Source organism: Myotis lucifugus, unplaced genomic scaffold, assembly GCF_000147115.1.
Source record: "Myotis lucifugus unplaced genomic scaffold, Myoluc2.0 scaffold_5, whole genome shotgun sequence".
Classification (NCBI taxonomy): Eukaryota; Metazoa; Chordata; class Mammalia; order Chiroptera; family Vespertilionidae; genus Myotis; species Myotis lucifugus.
The window spans coordinates 11,180,155-11,199,609 of record NW_005871053.1 but is presented as its reverse complement, the minus strand read 5'-3'; the positions used below and the strand labels follow the sequence as shown (position 1 = coordinate 11,199,609).

The following is a 19,455-nucleotide window of genomic DNA, read 5'->3' as shown; positions in this document are numbered from 1 at the left end:
CAGCAGGGGAGGGCAGTTAGGGGCAATCGGGCCAGCAGGGGAGGACAGTTAGGGGCAACCAGGCCTGCAGGGGAGGACAGTTAGGGGTGACCAGGATGGCAAGGGAGGGAAATTAGGGGTGACTGGACCAGCAGGGGAGGGCAGTTGGGGGCAATCAGGCCGGTGGGGAGCAGTTAGGCATTGATCAGGCTGGCAGGGGAGTGGTTAGGGGGTGATCAGGCTGGCAGGCAGAAGCAGTTAGGGGCAATCAGGCAGGTAGGCAGGCAAGCGGTTGGGAGCCAGCAATCCTGGATTGTGAGAGGGATGTCTGACTGCCTTTGTAGGCCTGGTGGGATCGGGCCTAAACGGGCAGTCGGACATCCCTCGAGGGGTCCCAGATTGGAGAGAGTGCAGGCTGGGCTGAGGGACACCCCCCCCCCCCTCCGCACAAATTTCGTGCACCAGGCCTCTAGTTCCATATAGGCACTCAATAAGAACACCTGAGTTGCCAGTTGGGGCTCAACCTCTGGCCAGTTCATGGAAACATGCTCAGGTCAACAAGGCATGTTTTACAAGGGCCGTGTCCCCTTCTCTGATGTCGTTCCTTAAATGTCTTAATTTACTTTCAGAACCTGAACTGACTGAAGCCATTTCTGAAGATGTTTATGTTTTCTATTATCTTTCACTGTAATAACTTCATAAGGAAATTTGTATGACTTATCTAAAGCGTGCTTTCCTTGATATTCATGGGGCTCCTGTTATGTTAAAAAAATCTTGGTCTGAGCATATCTTTTGCAGGGCTGATTGACCGCTGCTTCTTGGGAATAAGAAATTTACCTCTTCTTAAAAGCTCCATGTACATGATATTTTTCAGACCTATCAAAGAAGCAGGGACAAATCTGCTTGGTTATGCTGGTGAGCCTTTCTCCCAGGGCTATCAAGACGCAAATATATAATAACTACTCCCAAATCTAGAGACAGCAGGGAAAGTAACAAAATCAACCCACAATGAATTAGATGCATCCTAACCTGTTTGAAATTAGAATATGCTTTCAAGTGTGAACGACTAATGGGTTTCTCAGTTTGTCTAGAAGCCATTTTAGATTAAAATTGATCAAAGATAAAACATAATGTTGCAAATTTTATCAAAGTTAATAAAAATTGCACAAAGAAACTTAGATGAAGTTTAGAATCAGAGAAAAACCAGTGTGTCTCTACTCCCGTCCAAGAAAAGAGTTATCGATTCTAACCCTAAAGTAAAAGAGGCCAGTTACAAGACCAGCTTGATTGATCAGGTCCTCAATGAGCACCCTGCTTCCTCTGTTATAACTTGATGTGTAATTCATTCTCCAGAGTATATCAGCCAACCAGTGAGGGGGAAAGTCCAGTCCAGGTTATGCTCAATGTAAAAATCACTCGCTGGCATTCTACTTTTCAAATATGATTCTTTTGCATTTAGTTAGTGTAACTCAGCTCCCCCCCCCAAAATCATCACCCCTCAACAAACTGGCAAACTGAATGTTGGAGCCTGCAAAGCTGAGACCCAGTCCCTAGGCACAGTGACTTCACCTAGTGCCGCCAGCCCGGCATGACAAAGCCAGCTGGCCTCGTGGATCTTTGCTGCAGAAGAAGAAAGATGTCAGGCATTCTCAGCGGCCGTGCACTCAGGAGCCAGCCTTCGTTCTGCCTCTCATCCGATCACACTGGGACCAGGGTTTCAGAAGAAGGAATTAGACATGAATTTCATTTGGAGGCATGTTCAGGGCAGACGCCCAGCGGAAGAGTTCTCAATAGTGAGCGAGAGTTTCTGTCTCCCCTAGAACCCACGGTTCAATGAACTGACTGCAGCTGAGCAGCCAAGCAACCAGCCATGGAGGCAGTCTGCTTGAGACTTCAGTCGTGGCTTCAGAGAGGCTAGAGGAGCCCTAGAACTATTCAGTGAAGCACGTAGAGAGAGACAGCTACCTCCTATTCACTACCCTTTGATAACCAGATGCGCTGCTTCTGCAGTTTAGCCTGTGATTTCTAATGGAGGCCGAGGACAGTGTTTCTCGTGTGCATGTTTTCTTTTTTTAATTTTTCCTACAGATTCAAGATAATACCACATTTTTAAAGCGAACAGTTCCTTAATATCATTTACTTACCAGTCTATCGTCAAATGTTCCCAGTTGTTCTACGATGTGCTTTGCAACAGTCAGTCCATGCCAGGATCTAGAACATTACATTGCATCAAGCTGTTACGTCCCTAAATCTCACGACACTCCCTCTTTTCATGACACTGACTTTTTACGAGGTCAAGCCAATTCTCCCATAAAATAGCTCACCTTCTATATTTGTCTGCTTGATTCTTTGTGGTCTTAGCTTGTCCCTTTATACCTGTGTTTTGGGTAAATGGCAAATTAGATTTAAAGCTTTGATTAGATTCAAGTTAAATTAAATAAAATCAATTCACAGGGTTGTTGGAAGTATTCCATGAGCTGTCCATGTACCCATGCTTTGCCGGGTGCCTGGTGCCATGTACACAAGTAGTTTGACCAAAAGAAAAAATATTAATATCCTGGGTGATGTTGAAATCTTTATATTGCCCCACATCACAAGACAGTACTGTCTGGGGATTAGAGGTGCTAAGGTTGGCATTGGGTTAAGATGGTGACCTTCTGATTTCTCCCATGTGCTCCCCTTGTGACGTGAAGGAAGGAATCTGTATGGTGGTTTTTTGGTATCATATGAATGTCCTTTTCCCCATCAACCATTTGTCTTAAGGTTTTATCAGCAATTGATAATCCTTGCCTGGGTCCAAAAATTCCCTCTGAAGTCTTCTTTTCTGTCAGCAGGTCTTGTGCTGCACTATTTACTAGTTATGACATGAAAAAGTCATGAGCTTCTCGTTCCTTAATTCCCATACCTGTAAAATGGGTATAAAAATCAAATCAAATCACAGGGCTGTTGGAAGTATTACATGAGCTGTCCATGTACCCATGCCTTGCTGGGTGCCTGGTGCCATGTACTCTAGTTATTATTGTGCGTTTCCGTATTTTGGTTGCGGCACCTTGGAGAGCATTATCCACTCATTGCCAGTCTCAAGTCTCGGAGGCAGATGACAACACACCTCGTGAAACTGCTACGGAGTTCAAGTAGTTAGACTTTTGAAGAATATTGACTTATACCATTTTTAAAGGCAAATTGGAATTTGTTTCAGATAAGCACTGCCCAGATCGATGTTTCCTAAGATGTGTTATAAGAACCAATGGGCCCCCGACACGCTCCACGGGAGAAGGGTTCCGTTGTTGAAATGGCACCTGGGAAATGCTGCCCATTTTCTTCCTCTTCAGGAGTTTCATGGTACATATTATTAAGTTAAAAATTCTGGAAAGCCTCTCAGGAAAGAAACCTGCTTCACTGCTTAATCAATTATTCTCTCATCTATTTGCCTGTGGAAACTACTCACCCCTCCTCCACCTTTTCAAACCAAGTAACAGCATTACATTGAGCTGCTTTAGATTTTTCCAAAGGTTTGAATGAGGAGGGAGTCAAACTGATGAGCTGACTTCCAATGGAGCGTTGGAAGGGTCGGCCACTGGTCTTTGAATCCTGAAAAGCCATGCAAGCTAGAGGAGTTCCTAAGAGGTTCATTTATTTGTTGGTGCAGGAAAGGCAGAAATTGGAGACCCCATAGTAATTCAGCAGGTGAACTCTCTTCCTTAGATTTACTCCAAGTTTCAACTGGACTCCTAGAGGATATCAGAGTCCATCCGTCCTGTAGGTGCCCCACAGCTTACCTGGGCTGACAGAAGTGAGTCCCTTGGGCTGATGCACAGAAACCAAAGGGCATAGAGATGTCATGGTTCAGAGGAAGAACGGAGGTTTGTAGTCAGAAAAACAGGGTGTCATTGTCTTATCTCTACCAGGTATTCACCTTGATCTCTGGGCAAATTCCTCACTCTCTCTGACCTTCAGTTTCTTCATCTATGTGATAGGGACAATTAAAGCACTTAGCTCAAATGGTTGTGAAATTCTCATTAGATATATGAAAGCATTTTTAAAATATGGAGTGCTATATCATTGCTAATTAATTTTAATCTTCATGGCCCATATTTTGGGGGTCCACTAGTCATTCTAGTATTTATTCAACAACTTGTCAAATATTATTGAGCCACTTACAATGTACCAGACACTGGGTTAGGTGTTGATACAGATCTGATAAAGCAAATTTAGTCCCTTACTTCATGGAGCTTGCATTCCATAGTGGGGGACATATGATAAACAAACATAGGCACAAATAAGTATGTCAGTATAGTCTCCTCTCCTCAGGTACTGATGTGATATTTTAAAAATAGGTTTATTGCTATAATCTACTATAAGTAGATGCACATTGAAGGTAATATCCATGAACTGTTCTCAGAAAATTAGTTTGTCAGTTTAAATAAAGAATATGATTATTAGTGTAGAACTGAAAGAGACCTAAGGAATAATTTATCTCGATCCATTTTATAGATAAGGAAAACTAGAATCCAGAACACTGGAGAAATTTACCCAGTCACGTATTTTGGTTTTGTGTGTATGTGTATAGGAGAGAGAGAATGAGAGAGAGAGAGAGAGAGAGAGAGAGAGAGAGAGAGAGAGAGAGATATCAGGGTCTTGAGGCCGGGGCTCAGAACCCAGCTTTTCCTTCCCCTAGTCAGCTTTCCACTCTGCTGGGTTCCCCTGGCTTCTATTTTAACAGCGTGTTATGATTATCACACTTGATACAATGTGTTCCAATTACAAGAAATTGGGAACGCAGCACAATTGATTTTTTTCCAAACTTTGCTCCAAGTAACAAGTATTTTAATAGATGTTAATAGGTTATCACTTTTTAAGTTTCTTGCTCAAATTAGTTTAGAAAACCCTGCATACTCCCCCCACTCTACTCTAGAAATCCATGAACGCATATTGTAATCGTAAAAGATCATGCCTGCAGTAAGGAAAGCTCCTAAACTCTGCTCAACTCAGCATTTCCCAAACTTATTTGACTACAGGATCTATTTTGAATTATTTTAACAACTGAAGTGATTAATGTGCTGGGTGGGTAGTGCATGCTTAGCCTTAACTTGGTCGAGTTCATGGTAAAGTTTGTAAAAGCCAATAGAAAATAAACCAAATTTGGTCACACCGTTTTAGAAAGGACGGTTTCTTGGGTCTTAGGATCCTGGGCTGACTGTGCATGTAGAGCAACGCCATGGCCTTTTAGCCAAGGGCTGGGATGGAAACACTGGGAGCTTAATGAAGCAACTCTCTTTAAGTTTTTTAAATCATCCTTTTCAAGCCTTTTAAACATTATGATTATTTTTGTTTTTGTTTTTAGGCATTCACAAGCCCAGAGTTCTCCAAAAGAGTATGATGTCTTCACAGGATATCCAAACAAGGTAGCTGGACATCTTGATCTCGAGGTAACTGTGTATCTTTATTTCAGACTCATCCAAGTCGGTGGGTCTGAAGTCTGTCTGTGGCTGCTCGGTCCAGCCACATCCGAACATGAAACTGTTAGTGATATTTTGAAGTCTTTGAGACAAAAGCCCAGCTCGCGAAAGAACTTGGTTCAGCAGAGAGACAGGGAGGTACAGCGAAGAGAGAATCAAAAGCCTGGAAATTCGCTGCTGAGAATAAATGCTGGCTGCTCCCCGAGGTGATTTGTCTGTGCACTCCACTCTCTGCAGATGTGAGAGCCTCTTTCTGAGCGAGGACCCGAGGTTCTTTGGTAGCACTTTGATATCCTGCTTGAATTCAATATGTGAAATGGAGGCGTCTCTCTGTGACTTGGAGCCCACAGCAGGCTTTGAAGTCGGATCCAATTTTTGCTGCCTACTATTTGATGTTGAAAGGATGAAATGAAGAAAATGTACAGTTTTTGCCAGTAACTCTGCTGAGCATATGTAAGATTAAAAAAACAAAATCCTTTGGATGATGTACTTAGAAATGTTAAGTAGATTAATACCTTCCTATAGGTTTTCTTTTTTCTTTCTTAGGGATAAACATCAAGTATAGGAGAAAATCAGCACATAGCTATTTTTATATTCTGGACTATAATTAATTTAAGAAGGGGCTAGGTTAACGTGTTCAGAGGAAAAGGTGAATGAATGAAGTAAAGGGTGTCAAGACTTTGCTACTCTTTGTCCCCAAGGAGAGCACCTCCACTCAATGGCAATGCGAGCCCGCGGCGACGTACAACATGACCCCAATATACTTAGCTTCCTCTCCAAACAGTTGGGGTTAGGGGTCCCTTAGTTAAATGGAAGCCGTGTCCTGAAAGTTGTCTGATCAGTGGATAAAAATAACGTTTTTCTTTCTGGGTCTTTCTGAAGCACTCAGTGTCTGGGACTGATTTGCTGTCTTCTCGGACATGCCATGCTGCTCCGGGTGGCCCAGGACTGAGTCCCTCCAGGGGAGCCCCTGCAAACCCTGGTAAGAAGAACAATTTGACTGCATGCTACTTCTACCACTTGCCTGCCTGTGTACTTTTAGTGAGTTATTTGGGCAGTACTGTCCCGAAGGCAGCACTCAGAGAGTAATACGAGCTAGTGTTAACACAAATTTCAGGTGTGGGAAGCCACGAAGACTGGAAGCTGTTTGCCACCTACCCGTGCCATGTAAGTTTGCTTTTCTGAGGGAAGAAAATGGATAGCAGAGGCCTTACTTTTCCTTTTAGTTGTAAGAATCTTACATTAAGAAACTGCTTAAAACTTCATTTTGTTAAAGGAGAGATAAACAGCTGACCAGCTGTCAGTGGAGCAGATTATTTAAGGTCGAAATCTAGGGCTTGGTAAAGAATATGGACTTAGTGAGTAGGTCTGCTCTTTTGGCAACATGGCCATTCTTCCAGCACAAATATAAACATTTTGCCACAGTCATTTGAGAAATAACTATTTCTGGTCCCTTTTCTAAATTCTTTGCTACAGAATATGGTAAAAGTCATTTGGGGGGCTTATATGTGGCTAAAATCAGTACTTCTGGAAGATTGAATAGAAGCATAATTATCAGAAATATTTATGAACCAAAAGATACTCAGGACAATGTAGATCATTCCAAAGAAAAAAAACTTCTCAACTTAAAATACCAATGTTACACTTACTGCCGACCTTATTTATTTTTCTGAAATATGCAGTAGTTTCTCAGGTCTGTCCAAATTGCTTCTTAGTCATTTTTTTCAGTGAGAAAGTAGTACTATATGAAGTGGGAAATGTATAAAAAAATGTGAGGAGCCCTGACTGGTTTGGCTAAGCGGATAGAGTGTCGGCCTGCGGACTGAAGGGTCCTGGGTTCGATCCTGGTCAAGGGCATTTACCTTGGTTGCAGGCACATCCCCAGTACGGGGCGTGCAGGAAGCAGCTGATTGCTGTTTCTCTCTCATAGATGTTTCTAGCTCTCTATTCCTCTCCCTTCCTCTCTGAAAAAAAAACTAATTATATATATATATATATATATATATATATATATATATATATATATATATATAAATGTGAGGATATTCTGTCCACATGGAACTTAAACTTCAGAAGAAAGACAAGATAGGATGAGTGTATCATAGCAGAACTTTTGAAATGGATATACAAAAAATGATAATCTTGTCAAAGGGAATATTTTCCCCATAGCCAGACTGTGTTCAGGAATAAGGCCAGCATGAGGTAGGGTTAGAATTAGTGCAAAAAGAGGAAAATTTAGGGAAAACACATTGTGGTGGAACAAAATCCATTATGTAAGAGTCTAGTTGACGTTTTTCTCTATCCAAACAATCTTTATCTTTTAATTGGGGGTGTTTAGACCATTTACATTTAATGTGATTAATGGTATGTTTTGGTTTAAATCTATCATCTTGCAATTTGTTTTCTATTTGTTTCATTTTGACTGTTGTCTCTTGGCATTCTACTTTAAAATACATGTAACTTTAAAATGCATGTGAAAAGAAAATTTTCAAGTATGGTTGAGTAGTCAAAGGCACACATTCTGGGGTCAGACCTGCCTAGATTCAAACCTCTGCTCTCTGTGTATGTTAATAAAGTTACATAATTCCTTACCTTAGTACCTACACATGTAAAATGAAGGAAGTAGTAGTTTATAGCTGAAGAATAAATGAACTAGTATAAGAATAAGTATAGGGCAAAATGTCTATGGTGTGGTGATTTTTGTTATTGATATTATGTAAATGCAAAATTAATCTATAAGTATGAATAATAAAGTATCAAGCACTTATTGTAAAGCATTAAGTTTTAGTGGGATAGTTCAAGGGGAGCTAACATATATTGTATTTGAGCTAAGTATTGAAGAGAACTTGTTGGATTACAGTTATTTTTCACAATCTTTAAGAAAGTAACCCATAAAGTCAAACTTACTGTTTCACATCTGACATGCTGTAAATGGCTCATATGTACTTTCCTGTCATAATTATTCCTTCCAACCTAGATGGTTTCTATTGAATTTGCCACCATTACCATTACTTCTCCTTATACTCTAGTGGTCTTCCTACCTTCGTTATTTTCCTCCTTCAATGTCTCTTATGCACATATGCCTGAGGAGCTTTTCTAAAGCATATACCCTGATCATCACATTCCCTTCCTTCACACTCTTCAGTGGCTCTCCATTGCTCCAGCATCAACTCTAAGTTGCTTTAAAAAAAATTTTCTTTTCAATTACCATTGCCATTCAACATTATATTAGTTTCAGGCATACAGCATAGTGGTTAGACATTTATATAACTTGCAGGACAATCTTCCTAATAAGTCTAGTACCCATCTTACACCATACATAGTCATTACAATAATATTGACTATATTCCCCGTGACTATTTTGTAACTGCAATTTGTACTTCTTAATCCCTTCACCCTTTTCACTCAGCCCCCTCCCATCTGGCAACCATTAGTTCATTCTCTGAATCTATGAGTTTGTTTCTGTTTTACTTATTTGTTTATTTTGTTCACTAGAGTCCACATATAAGTGAAATCATATGATATTTGTCTACCTTATTTCACTTAGCATAATACCTTCTAGTTCCACCCATGTCGTTGCAAATGGTAAGATTTCATTCTTTTTAATGGTCAAGTAGTATTCCATTGTATGTATGTACCACATCTTTATCCATTCATCTATTGTTGGACACTTAAGTTATTTCCATATCTTAGTTATTGTAAATAATGCTGCAGTGAACATAGGAATGTATATATCTTTTTAAATTACTGTTTTGGATTTCTTCAGATAAATACCCAGAGGTAGTATTATTGAGTCCTATGGTAGCCCTATTTTTAATTTTTTGAGAGACTTCCATTCAGTTTTTTTTTGAATTTGCAATCCCACCAACAGTACCTTTTCTCCACATCCTTGCCAACACTTGACTTTTGATGTATTGATGACAGCCATTCTGATAAATGTGAGGTGATATCTCATTGTGGTTTTAAGTTGATGATTAATGAATTTTTATATGTATATTGGCCATTTGTTTGTCCTCTTTGGAGAAATGTCTATTCAGGTCCTCAGCCCATTTTCAAGCAGATTCTTTGTTATCTTGGTGTTAAAAACTCTAAGCTTCTTTTCATGACATTCAAGTCTGTATCTGTTCTGGTCCTAATCTTATTTTCTAGTACTGTCTTCTACTGATCTCTTTCTCTCATTCTGTGCTTCAGAATATCCAAACTATTCTCTATTCTTTGAGCATGACCAGTGTGTTCTTTCTCTCCTGTGTGACTTTGTTCATGCCCAACCTGTCCTTCTTCCCTGTCTGTTCACTCTCAGAGTCCTCTCTATTCTTCAGAGTCCACAATGGCTCCCTCCTTGTGCCTTTTGACATTTCTGATAGTACTTATCACATCCTGCCTTGTACTATAGTTATTTTCATGCATATACCAGGTCTGGGGGGGTGTGGGAGGAGGCAGGGTTTAAGTAATTTGAAGTTAGTCAGGCCAGCTCTGCTCAGAGCAGACATGCAAAGAAGTGTTCAAATGTGGGGCTTGGACAAGGCTGTCATCAGCCACTTAGTCAGAGTCTCAGAAGTGTCCTTAATTGGTCCATGTAAGCCTTACACAGGAGAGAAGAGCACAGCATACTCAGGAAGTGCATAATACAAATCACTTTGCTACTAATCTGAGCAGTGAAATTATTTAACTGGACTGACAGGCATATACACAGATCTTACCTGATTTTACTGTGTAAAAATGTATTCCTCATGCATTTGTTCTTCTATTTATTTATTCATTTATTTATTCAAGAAACAATTTTAACACTGAGTGCCAAGAACTATTCTGGGCCAGTACTTCTCAAACTATTTTGAAAGACCAGTTTGGAGTTTATTGTATTCATTTTCAATTTATAGTCTGATACTTTTGTGACAATAAAAATGATTTACTAGATAGTTGCACACTTATGTGTTGTGTCAATATAAAATTGATCAAAACTGTTCTAAATTTCTTACTCTAAATTAAATTATATTTCTTTGCTCATCTTGTTGGGATTGATAACAAGCTGTGGCCTATACGGTAGACCACATGTCACTGTTCTAGGCATGTGTGATACACCAGGGAACAACAGTCAAAAAATTCTGTCGCCCAGCTGGCATGGCTCAGTGGTTGAGCATTGACCTATGAACCAGGAGATCATGGTTTGATTCCCGGTCAGGGAACATGCCCAGGTTGCAGGCTCCATCCCCCAGTGTGGGGCAAGTAGGAGGCAGCCGATCAATTATTCTCTCTCATCATTGATGTTTCTACCTCTCTCTCCCTCTCTGGAATCAATAAAAATATATTTTTTAAAATTCCTATCCTCACAGTGCTATGTTCTAGCAGAAGGAGGCAACACTAAACAATAAACATAACATATAAGTTGTTTTATGGGATGTTAGAAGAGTGAAGTGTTGTTATAGGGGAGAAAATAGAGCAAGGAAGATTAGGAGCGGCTGAAGTACGGAAGACGGGCAGGGGCGGAGGCGGGGGTGGGGGGTTGGGGGGGGTGGGGGGGGTGTTACTTGACTTCATTGAGAAGCTAGAACAGTGGTTCTCAACCTTCCTAATGCCGCGACCCTTTAATACAGTTCCTCATGTTGTGGTGACTCCCAACCATAAAATTATTTTCGTTGCTACTTCATAGCTGTAATTTTGCTACTGTTATGAATCGTAATGTAAATATCTGATATGCAGGATGTATTTTCATTGTTACAAATTGAACATAATTAAAGCATAGTGATTAATCACAAAAACAATATGTAATTATATATGTGTTTTCCGATGGTCTTAGGCGACCCCTGTGAAAGGGTCGTTCGATTCCCAAAGGGGTTGCAACCCACAGGTTGAGAACCGCTGAGCTAGAAGGTGGTGAGCTAGTTAATCATGTGGATGTCTAGGACAAGAGCATAAAAGGCAGAGGGAACAGCCATGGCAAAGGCTCTGAGGAGAGAACGTGTGTGGAATACACGAGGAACAGAAAGAAAGACAGCATGATTGGGGCTAAAAAGGCAAGGAAGAGAGTGGTAGGAGGTGAGGAGGCAGATGATGCAGGTCCCTGCTTCTCAGTGTCCTGATGCAGCAGGTCTGGCTGGCTCCTGAGATTCTGCAACACCAGTGAGCTTCCGGGTGGTGCTGATATTGTTGATCTGAGGTCGGCGTTTTGGGGAGCGAAGGTAAACTCAGTGAAATGGGGAGCCACTGAGCATTTCAGCAGACAAGTGATGTGACCTGAATTATGTTTTAAAATGATTACTTCAGTTACTGGGTTAAGTGTAGACTAAAACATCATCACTAAATGAAATATCATGTATAAGTGGCATTGTCCAGGTAGCTGAAACTTTCTAAAACCTACGACTTCCTTTCATACTAAGAATACCCAACACAATTCTTGTTCTCAGCTATCTCAGGACATGATCATTAACAATTAACACACTGGCTATAATGCAGAGAGATCCTTAAATACGATTGTGAAATGGGATTGTGAATTAAATGACCCTCAGCCATTATGATGTTTAGTGAAAGTGCCTGATTATTTTTACTTTCTTCTCTCTGAACACAAAGCTGACGTTTTTTGCTATTATTAATGTGCTCACTTTTTGTAACGTACTTTTCTTCCGTACGTTCCTTCCCCTTCTCTCTTTTTCTCCTTTGCTGTGGTCTAAAATACAGGTTTTCAACATTTTTCTGCAGGTAAAAGAATTACGGATCTGAGTAGGGTAATGAGGGACTCCCTCTGAGTGAAAGAAAGGAAACTGCCACAAAAGCACTACGTGCCTACTTCTGACACATGTTAGGTACCTTACCTCCATTTTCTTTTTTTAACTTTTTAAAAAAATTATCTTTATTGTTGAAAGTATTACAGATGTGCCCTTTTTTCCCCCATTGACCCCCTCTCCACCCCACACCCGCTCCTCCGAGGCCTTGATCACACTGTTGTCTGTGTCCTCGGGCTATGCACATATGCATATAAGTTTCCCGCTAATCTCTCCACAGCCCACCCCTCATCCCAGCCTTCCCTCTGAGATTCCACAGCTTGTTCCATGCTTCTGTGTCTCTGGATCCATTTTGTTCATCAGTTTATTTTGTTCGTTGGATTCCACATATGAGTGAAATCATGTGATACTTGTCTTTCTCTGACTGGCTTATTTCACCTAGCATAATACTCTCCAGGTCCCTCCATGCTGTCTTAAAGAGTAAGAGATCCTTCTTTTCTACAGCTGCATAGTATCTATTTTCTTAGTGTAAAGTACACAAGCTTTAGTGTAACTCTGTGACTTGCTTGTCCATTTCCTGCCCTGGGTTTCCTGTGATACCTTACCTGAGTAAGGCAGTTCTATCCTTGGGTATCGTCCTGTCTACAGGTGGTATAAACTATTTCTATTTCTTTTTGTAAGTAAAAGTCATTGCACATACTAAGACTAACTTTAACTATAACTCGTCTTAAAAATGCAAATCCCACCTCCGCTTCCCCCATTCCCCACAGACTCGGTAACTATGGCCTGGGCCCAGCAGTCTGTGTCTGACAACCACTGAAGTTTGAGAACCACCAGATCTAAAAAGATCCTTTGTAAAGGTACATTTTTAGGGAGCTGAGGAGCAAACAGTCCTATACCAGCCTCCGGAGGGGGCCCGGTTGGCATGCACAGCGTTGGGTTATGGTAGAGCCACAGAGCACCTAGTGTCAGATCTGTCCTGGCCGTCCACCCCACTGCTGAGCAAACCACACACACTTTCACCCAGCTGCTTCTCTAACACCAGCTACTCCATTATTTGCCTTTACCTTTCTTAATGCTCGTTAATAAATTCTGTTGATTTTGGCATAAATTCAACTATCAGAAGGCTAACTTGAGCTGTTTTATCCTTGGAACTCTTCATCCTTAGAGTCACCAAACATCTCCATTTTTCTGGAACTGAAGAATTTTCCAAGATGTGGGATTTTCAGTGCTAACTCCAGGGCAGTCTCAGGCAAACTGGGACAAGTTGGTCACCCTATCATAATCCTGGAAGTTGAACTCGCATCAGGAGGGACTGTTTTTTACAAATTAGATCACTGTGTCAGGCAAGATAAGCCTTGGCTAGTGCTACAGAAATCGCCTCACACTGGCTGCCTGTGTGTGGAAGGGGTTGCAAGAAGTTTGCCAAACAGCAACCAGTGGGATCATAAAGGGCTCAGCTGTCGCCCACTTGACAGGGAGAGCATGTTCCTCCTGCGGAGCTCAAAGGCAACATTTTTCCTGTTGGGAAAGCACATGGAACCCAAATCCCACATGAAGGAACACTCCTGGGCCTCTCTGCCTTGCACCCAGTGCCTTAGGGAAGGCCACACCCGGACCTCCAGGCTGCTGTTGTGGCCTCACGCATGGATAGTCTCTGGGGCTCTGAGCCCCCTCTTCTCTGCTCCCACTGGGCTGAGGCATCTTTTCTTCTTGCCTAGATGCCATGAGATGCACCGTAAACCAGGGAACGAATTGGTAGTGAGTCTGGTAAAGCCTCAGCATAGGGACTGTTCTCGGTGAGATGGTAATTACAGGCATAGAGTTCTTTCCTTTAGCATGGGGAGGTGGAAAAACGCCTTGTCGAAGGATCTTTTTAGATCTGGTGGTTCTCAAACTTCAGTGGTTGTCAGACACAGGCTGCTGGGCCCATGCCATAGTTACCGAGTTTGCGGGGCTGAGGGAAGCGGAGGTGGGATTTGCATTTTTATCAAGTGCCCAGGAGATACCATGCTGCCAATCTGGGGACCACCCATTTGAGAAGCTCTGATCTAGACACCCCCTATCTCAATGATATTACATTGAATCAGAAAAAGGGGACTTTATATAGATGGCTTTCTATCCATTCGTTCGTTCGTTCTTTCATTCATTCAACAAACACTTATTGAGCACCTACTACAGGCCAGGAAGTGAAATAAGACACTGAACTGACTAATGCAATTCAAATATCTTGGCTTTTGCAACTGTTATTTTCCAAAGCAGATTTGGTAACAACACACTGAATGTCCTTATTTATCTCATGTGGTCTTATTTAAATCCTCAGGAAGTTGTCAAGAACAAATTATACATGTAGGTACTTGTAACTTTGCTGTAGAGGAAAAAGAAGGAAGTGTTCCAGACTCTGTGTCTCAATTTCTACAATTATTAGGAATTATTGCCCTTAAAAGATATTTCTGTTTTATAAACTATTAGTAGCCCTGCGCACGAATCCATGTGCCAGTAGCTCTCTGCGGGGCCTGGCTACTCCGCGCCCGCTGCCCAGAGGCTCTCCGCAGCCCAGAGGCCCATCCGTGCCCCAGCCTGGCCAGAGGCCCAGCCACAGCGACGAAGCAAGCATTCCGCCAGGCTGCTCACGCTGCCCGCTCTCAGCAGCCACCCCCTGGGACTGGGGGACTCTGGCGGGGCTGAGAGGACTGGGCACCGCCATCTTTGTGATGGAGTGATGGTTAATTTGTGTACTACCATTTTATTAGACAGGATACTGCCTCTGCCCACCTCCTGCAAAGCAAAATTGCTCTAAATCTCACCAGATCTGAATATTTGCACGTATCTCTAATATCCATGCCATTACAGTAATGTTTGTTCCTTGGCCTTTTGCAAAGGGCTTTAGGCAAGGCCAGCATAAAGAGTGTACAGTTTGAGCCTATAGACCTGAGGGCAGAGGACGGAAGGAGAGAGAGGAGGGATTATAGCTCTTCTAATCCCAAATTTAATCTCTAATTTAGTCCTGTTTATATGAATCATACACCTTTCCTATTTTGCTTAAATGACTTTTCTAATTGTTACTAGGTCTGGGTTTGGGGTTTGTTTGTTTTGTTTTGCTTTATTTTGTAATTTGGAGACTGTGAACAGCATACTTGGGACATTGATTGCAGTTACAGCCATTTACCTCAACCGAGAGCTTGGTGCAACATTGTGACTTTCTAAAACAGTGGTTCTCAACCTTCTGGCCCTTTAAATACAGTTCCTCATGTTGTGACCCAACCATAAAATTATTTTCATTGCTACTTCATAACTGTAATGTTGCTACTGTTATGAATCATAAAGTAAATATCTGATATGCAGGATGGTCTTGGGCGACCCCTATGAAAGGGTCGTTCGACCGCCAAAGGGGTCGAGACCCACAGGTTGAGAACCGCTGTTCTAAAGGAACTCTGTAGATACCTACCAAGAAGGAAAGACTCATTTTGGTGCCCTGTTTTCCTTGAGATTTGAGGATCTGGATGATAAGAAGGGAGGGTCTCCACATAGGTTGGCACAGTATCTGCTCCTCAGCCAGCTGAGGCAGTGGGATTCTGACCCTATCAGAGGAGTTGAGGCTGGAGAGGAAGGTGGCCACAGCTGGGAGAGCTGCTGGTTAGAAGCCATGGAGGTCATTTGTCAGCCATCATTCCTGAGGCCACATCCCTCAGGGAAAGCCTTGTGACTCTATTCTCATTCCTGCAACTTATTAAAGCACATTACAAAGTTGGAGAGTTTTTGGACATGATTCTGCTTAGACTGTTACTTGCAAACATGTGAGGAAAGTACAGCAGGAACTTTTCTGGGGCTTTCCTGAGTGCACTGGGTCAGGATGCACGTTTTGTGATGCTGAGTGAGATTCTGGCACTGACCCAGGACATCGGGAGTGCAGCTGCCAAGCACCGCAAGGTGCGGGGGTGGGGATGTGCGAGTCAAGTTAGGGTACTTGGCTTCCAGAATTGGATGTTGATGGCATGACTGTGAAACATGCCAAGAGTAATTTTATTTTTAAATTCTATTCTTACTTGATTATTTGAAACAGCACACACTCTATAGACTACCCTGCTAACCTTAGCTACCTAGTTAAGAATCCTAGTTTCATTTCAAAGGATTCTTTTCAACTTTCACATACAGTTGTATAATGGTAGAAGCAGAGTGATTGTTCTCTTTACCTTTGCTTGTTTTCCAAGATAGGAGTAATAAATTTTTAAGTGTTTTTCTTTCTTTTTTTTTTCTTTTTAAGTTAATAGACTATATTAACTTTTAGTAGTTTGGGGTTTTCAGAAATTTGAGCAGAAAGTAGAGTTTCCATGTAATCCCTTACCTCATCCCCACCCCCCAGTTTTCCATATTACTAATATCTTGCATTAATGTGGCTCATTTGTTACCATATTGATATATTATTAATAACTAAAGTCCATAATTCACACTAGGGTTTAGCAGCATTATAGTCTGTGAGTTTTGACAAATATGTAATGACATGTATCCACCATTGCAGTATCCAACAGAATCATTTCATTTGCCTAAAATTCCTCTGGCTCCATATTTTCATTCCTCCTTCAGCCCCTCCCTCCCCCGAGCTCCTGGTGACTGCTGTTTTTGGTTTTGGTTTTGGTTTTGACCATCTTCATAGTTTTGCATGTTCCAGGATGTCAGATAGGTGAAATCAGACAGTATATGGCCGGTTTCAGATTGGCTTCTTTCAGTTAGCAATAGGCCTTTAAAGTTCTTCTATATCTTTGCATATCTTGGTAGTTCTTTTTTTTTTTAATTGCTGAAAATAACCCATTGTATGGATGTACCACATTTTGTTTATCTATTCACCTACTGAAGGACATCTTGGTTGCTTCCCAGTTTTGGCAATTATGAATAAAGCTTTTTATAAACATTTGTGTGCAGGTTTTAGTGTATACATAAGTTTTCAACTTCTTTGAGTAAATACCAAAGAGTGTGATTGCTAGATTATATGGTAAGACTATGTTTAGTTTTATAAGAAACAGCCAAATGGTCCTTTGAGTGGCTGTAGCATTTTTATTTCCCACCACCAAAGTATGAGAGTTCCTGTTGATCCTGATCCTCACCAGCATTTGGTATTGTCAGTGATTTGGATTTTTGCCATTTTAATGGGTGTGTTGATATCTCATTGTTGTTTTAATTTGCATTTCCCTGATGATGTATAATGTGAAGCATCTTTTCATATGCTTATTTGCCATCTGTGTATCTTCTTTGCTGAAGTGTATGTTTAGATCTTTTGCCCATCTTAAAATTGTGTCAGTTTTCTTACTTTGGAGGTTTAAACGTTCTTCGAATATTTTGGATACCAGTCTTTTGTCAGATATATGTTTTGCAAATATTTCTCCTAGTCTAGGCTTTTTAAAAATTCTCTTAACAAAGTGTCTTTTGTGGAGCAGTAATTAATTTTTTACTTATATAATCAGGGATAAAATGTTTTTAAATAAGCCTGACACCCATCTTATCCTACCACCCACTTCCTATCCAAAAAAGTGAGAACAGGCTGAGAGGAACAAGTTAATGGGTTGTTCAGTAGTTGAACACATGAAAATCGTGACATGAGCATGTTCCCTAAATTAAGTGTAATTAATTTTAAGTGTTATAGGGAGGCAAGATAGACAGTCCAGAATTAAATAAGGGTGGGGGAGGGGAGGCTTGCTTATACGACTATGTGCAGAACCATGGTTAAACTTTTCTCCCAGTTTCCATTTTTATTTGACTCTCTTATTTCCTAGCTACTTACTACTCTCCTTAAGTAACCAGAACATATAGAATGACCAGGAAAACTCTGGGGTTGTCTATTTCCAGTAAAAAACGGTATTTAACAAGAAAAATTATTGATTTAAATTCAACGAGGTCTGGGAAGAGTGAAATGCACCTTTGTTATTCATTCATTCAGCAGATGTTTATTGAGCAGCTATTAAGTGACAGACGCTATGTTGGGTCCTGGAGATATATAAGGGAGCCAGATCCAGGCTTGCCCTCACGAAGTTTGCCCAAAGGAGAAATGGGCAAATAAAATGGAAATAAAATCTCCTTTGAGCAGGGTGTTGATAAGAGTGAGCACTGGAGCTGTGCTACTACAGGGATGCATTTGTAGTCTCACGGGAGCAAAGAAGGGTCAGGTAGGCTTACACCAAAGCTGAGAACTGAAGGAGGATTAGAGATTGTCCGGGCAAAGAGTGAGAAAGATGTTCCCAGCTCTCTGCCTCTTTCCTTTTCACACCTGGAAAAGCTCACATATGAGATTGTGCTTGTTTTGTTTTTCACATTTTTTAAAAATTCTGAAATGTGACATGCCTGCAGAAAAACAAAAACGTTTAAACAGAGGTGGGCAGTTTACTGAACTATAAACTGCAACTGAGATCACAAACAGAGGCTGCCAGGACCTCAGAAGCTTTCTGCATACTCCTACCTGATGTGGTTCTCTCCTCCTCCCTAGAGGTAACCACCTAAGTGTGCATCCTACGTGTCACAGTTTCCTTTTATCTGTTTTTCAGCTTTGTATAGGTGGAATCACTCAGTATGTATTCTTTGGTTCCTAGCATTTTTTTCCTTTTGTCTTTTTGTATTCTAAGATTGGTGTGTTTATTTTTATTGTTGTTCAATCGCCCGTTTTCTGACTTCATTCTTCTGTCACGGGGCTTCTGGTTGAATCCTTTTGCTCAACCTTCTCATTTTACAGAAGAGAATACTGAGTCCCATTTGGTCAACCCAGAGTTCAACCCAGAGCTGCGTTCCAGGCAGAAATCAAGGAAGAGATGCCTCCAGACCAGCTCTCGGGGCCCAGACCCTTCTTGACGGTTCTTTGGGTGGTCAGCCGTTTTAGCCTCTTACCTGCATTTTCCTCTTTGCTCTACAAAGGCACATGGAAAAAATAGAAACCTCAATGGGCTAAACATTTAATTCTATGTGCAGCTGTAGACTCTGAAGTCTGTTACATTATGCCCAAGTTATTTGTTTGTTCATTAAACAGTTTAGGATTTCACAGACTCTATTCTGATTAGGCTCAAAGGCAAGAAGGCAAAATGAGGGACATAAAGCCATTCCTAGATTATTGGATTAGGTGTAAGCATTTTGTTAGCTAGGACGGCTGTTGGATTTGGATTAAAATTACTTATAATTTATAAAAAGGGACCATAGATTTCATGTAAAACTGTGAATATAAAGTTGAGTTAATTACAGGAGGGAGAAGTTCAAGATTAACAATCAATATTAAATGACTCTGCAGTTTTTTTCCCAACTAAGAACAATTCACAGGGACTTCC

The 19,455-nt window shown here is 41.2% G+C and overlaps 1 protein-coding gene across 1 annotated transcript in view; it reads left to right on the top strand.

Annotated features, from left to right (window-relative positions):
* Positions 1-19,455, top strand: part of MYO3B (myosin IIIB) — a 357,063-nt gene that overhangs the window by 269,727 nt on the left and 67,881 nt on the right. The window contains exons 32-33 of the mRNA XM_023743517.1: positions 5,324-5,384; positions 6,321-6,420. Coding sequence (XP_023599285.1) covers positions 5,324-5,384; positions 6,321-6,420 — 161 coding nt within the window. The remainder of the gene's footprint in view (positions 1-5,323; positions 5,385-6,320; positions 6,421-19,455) is intronic.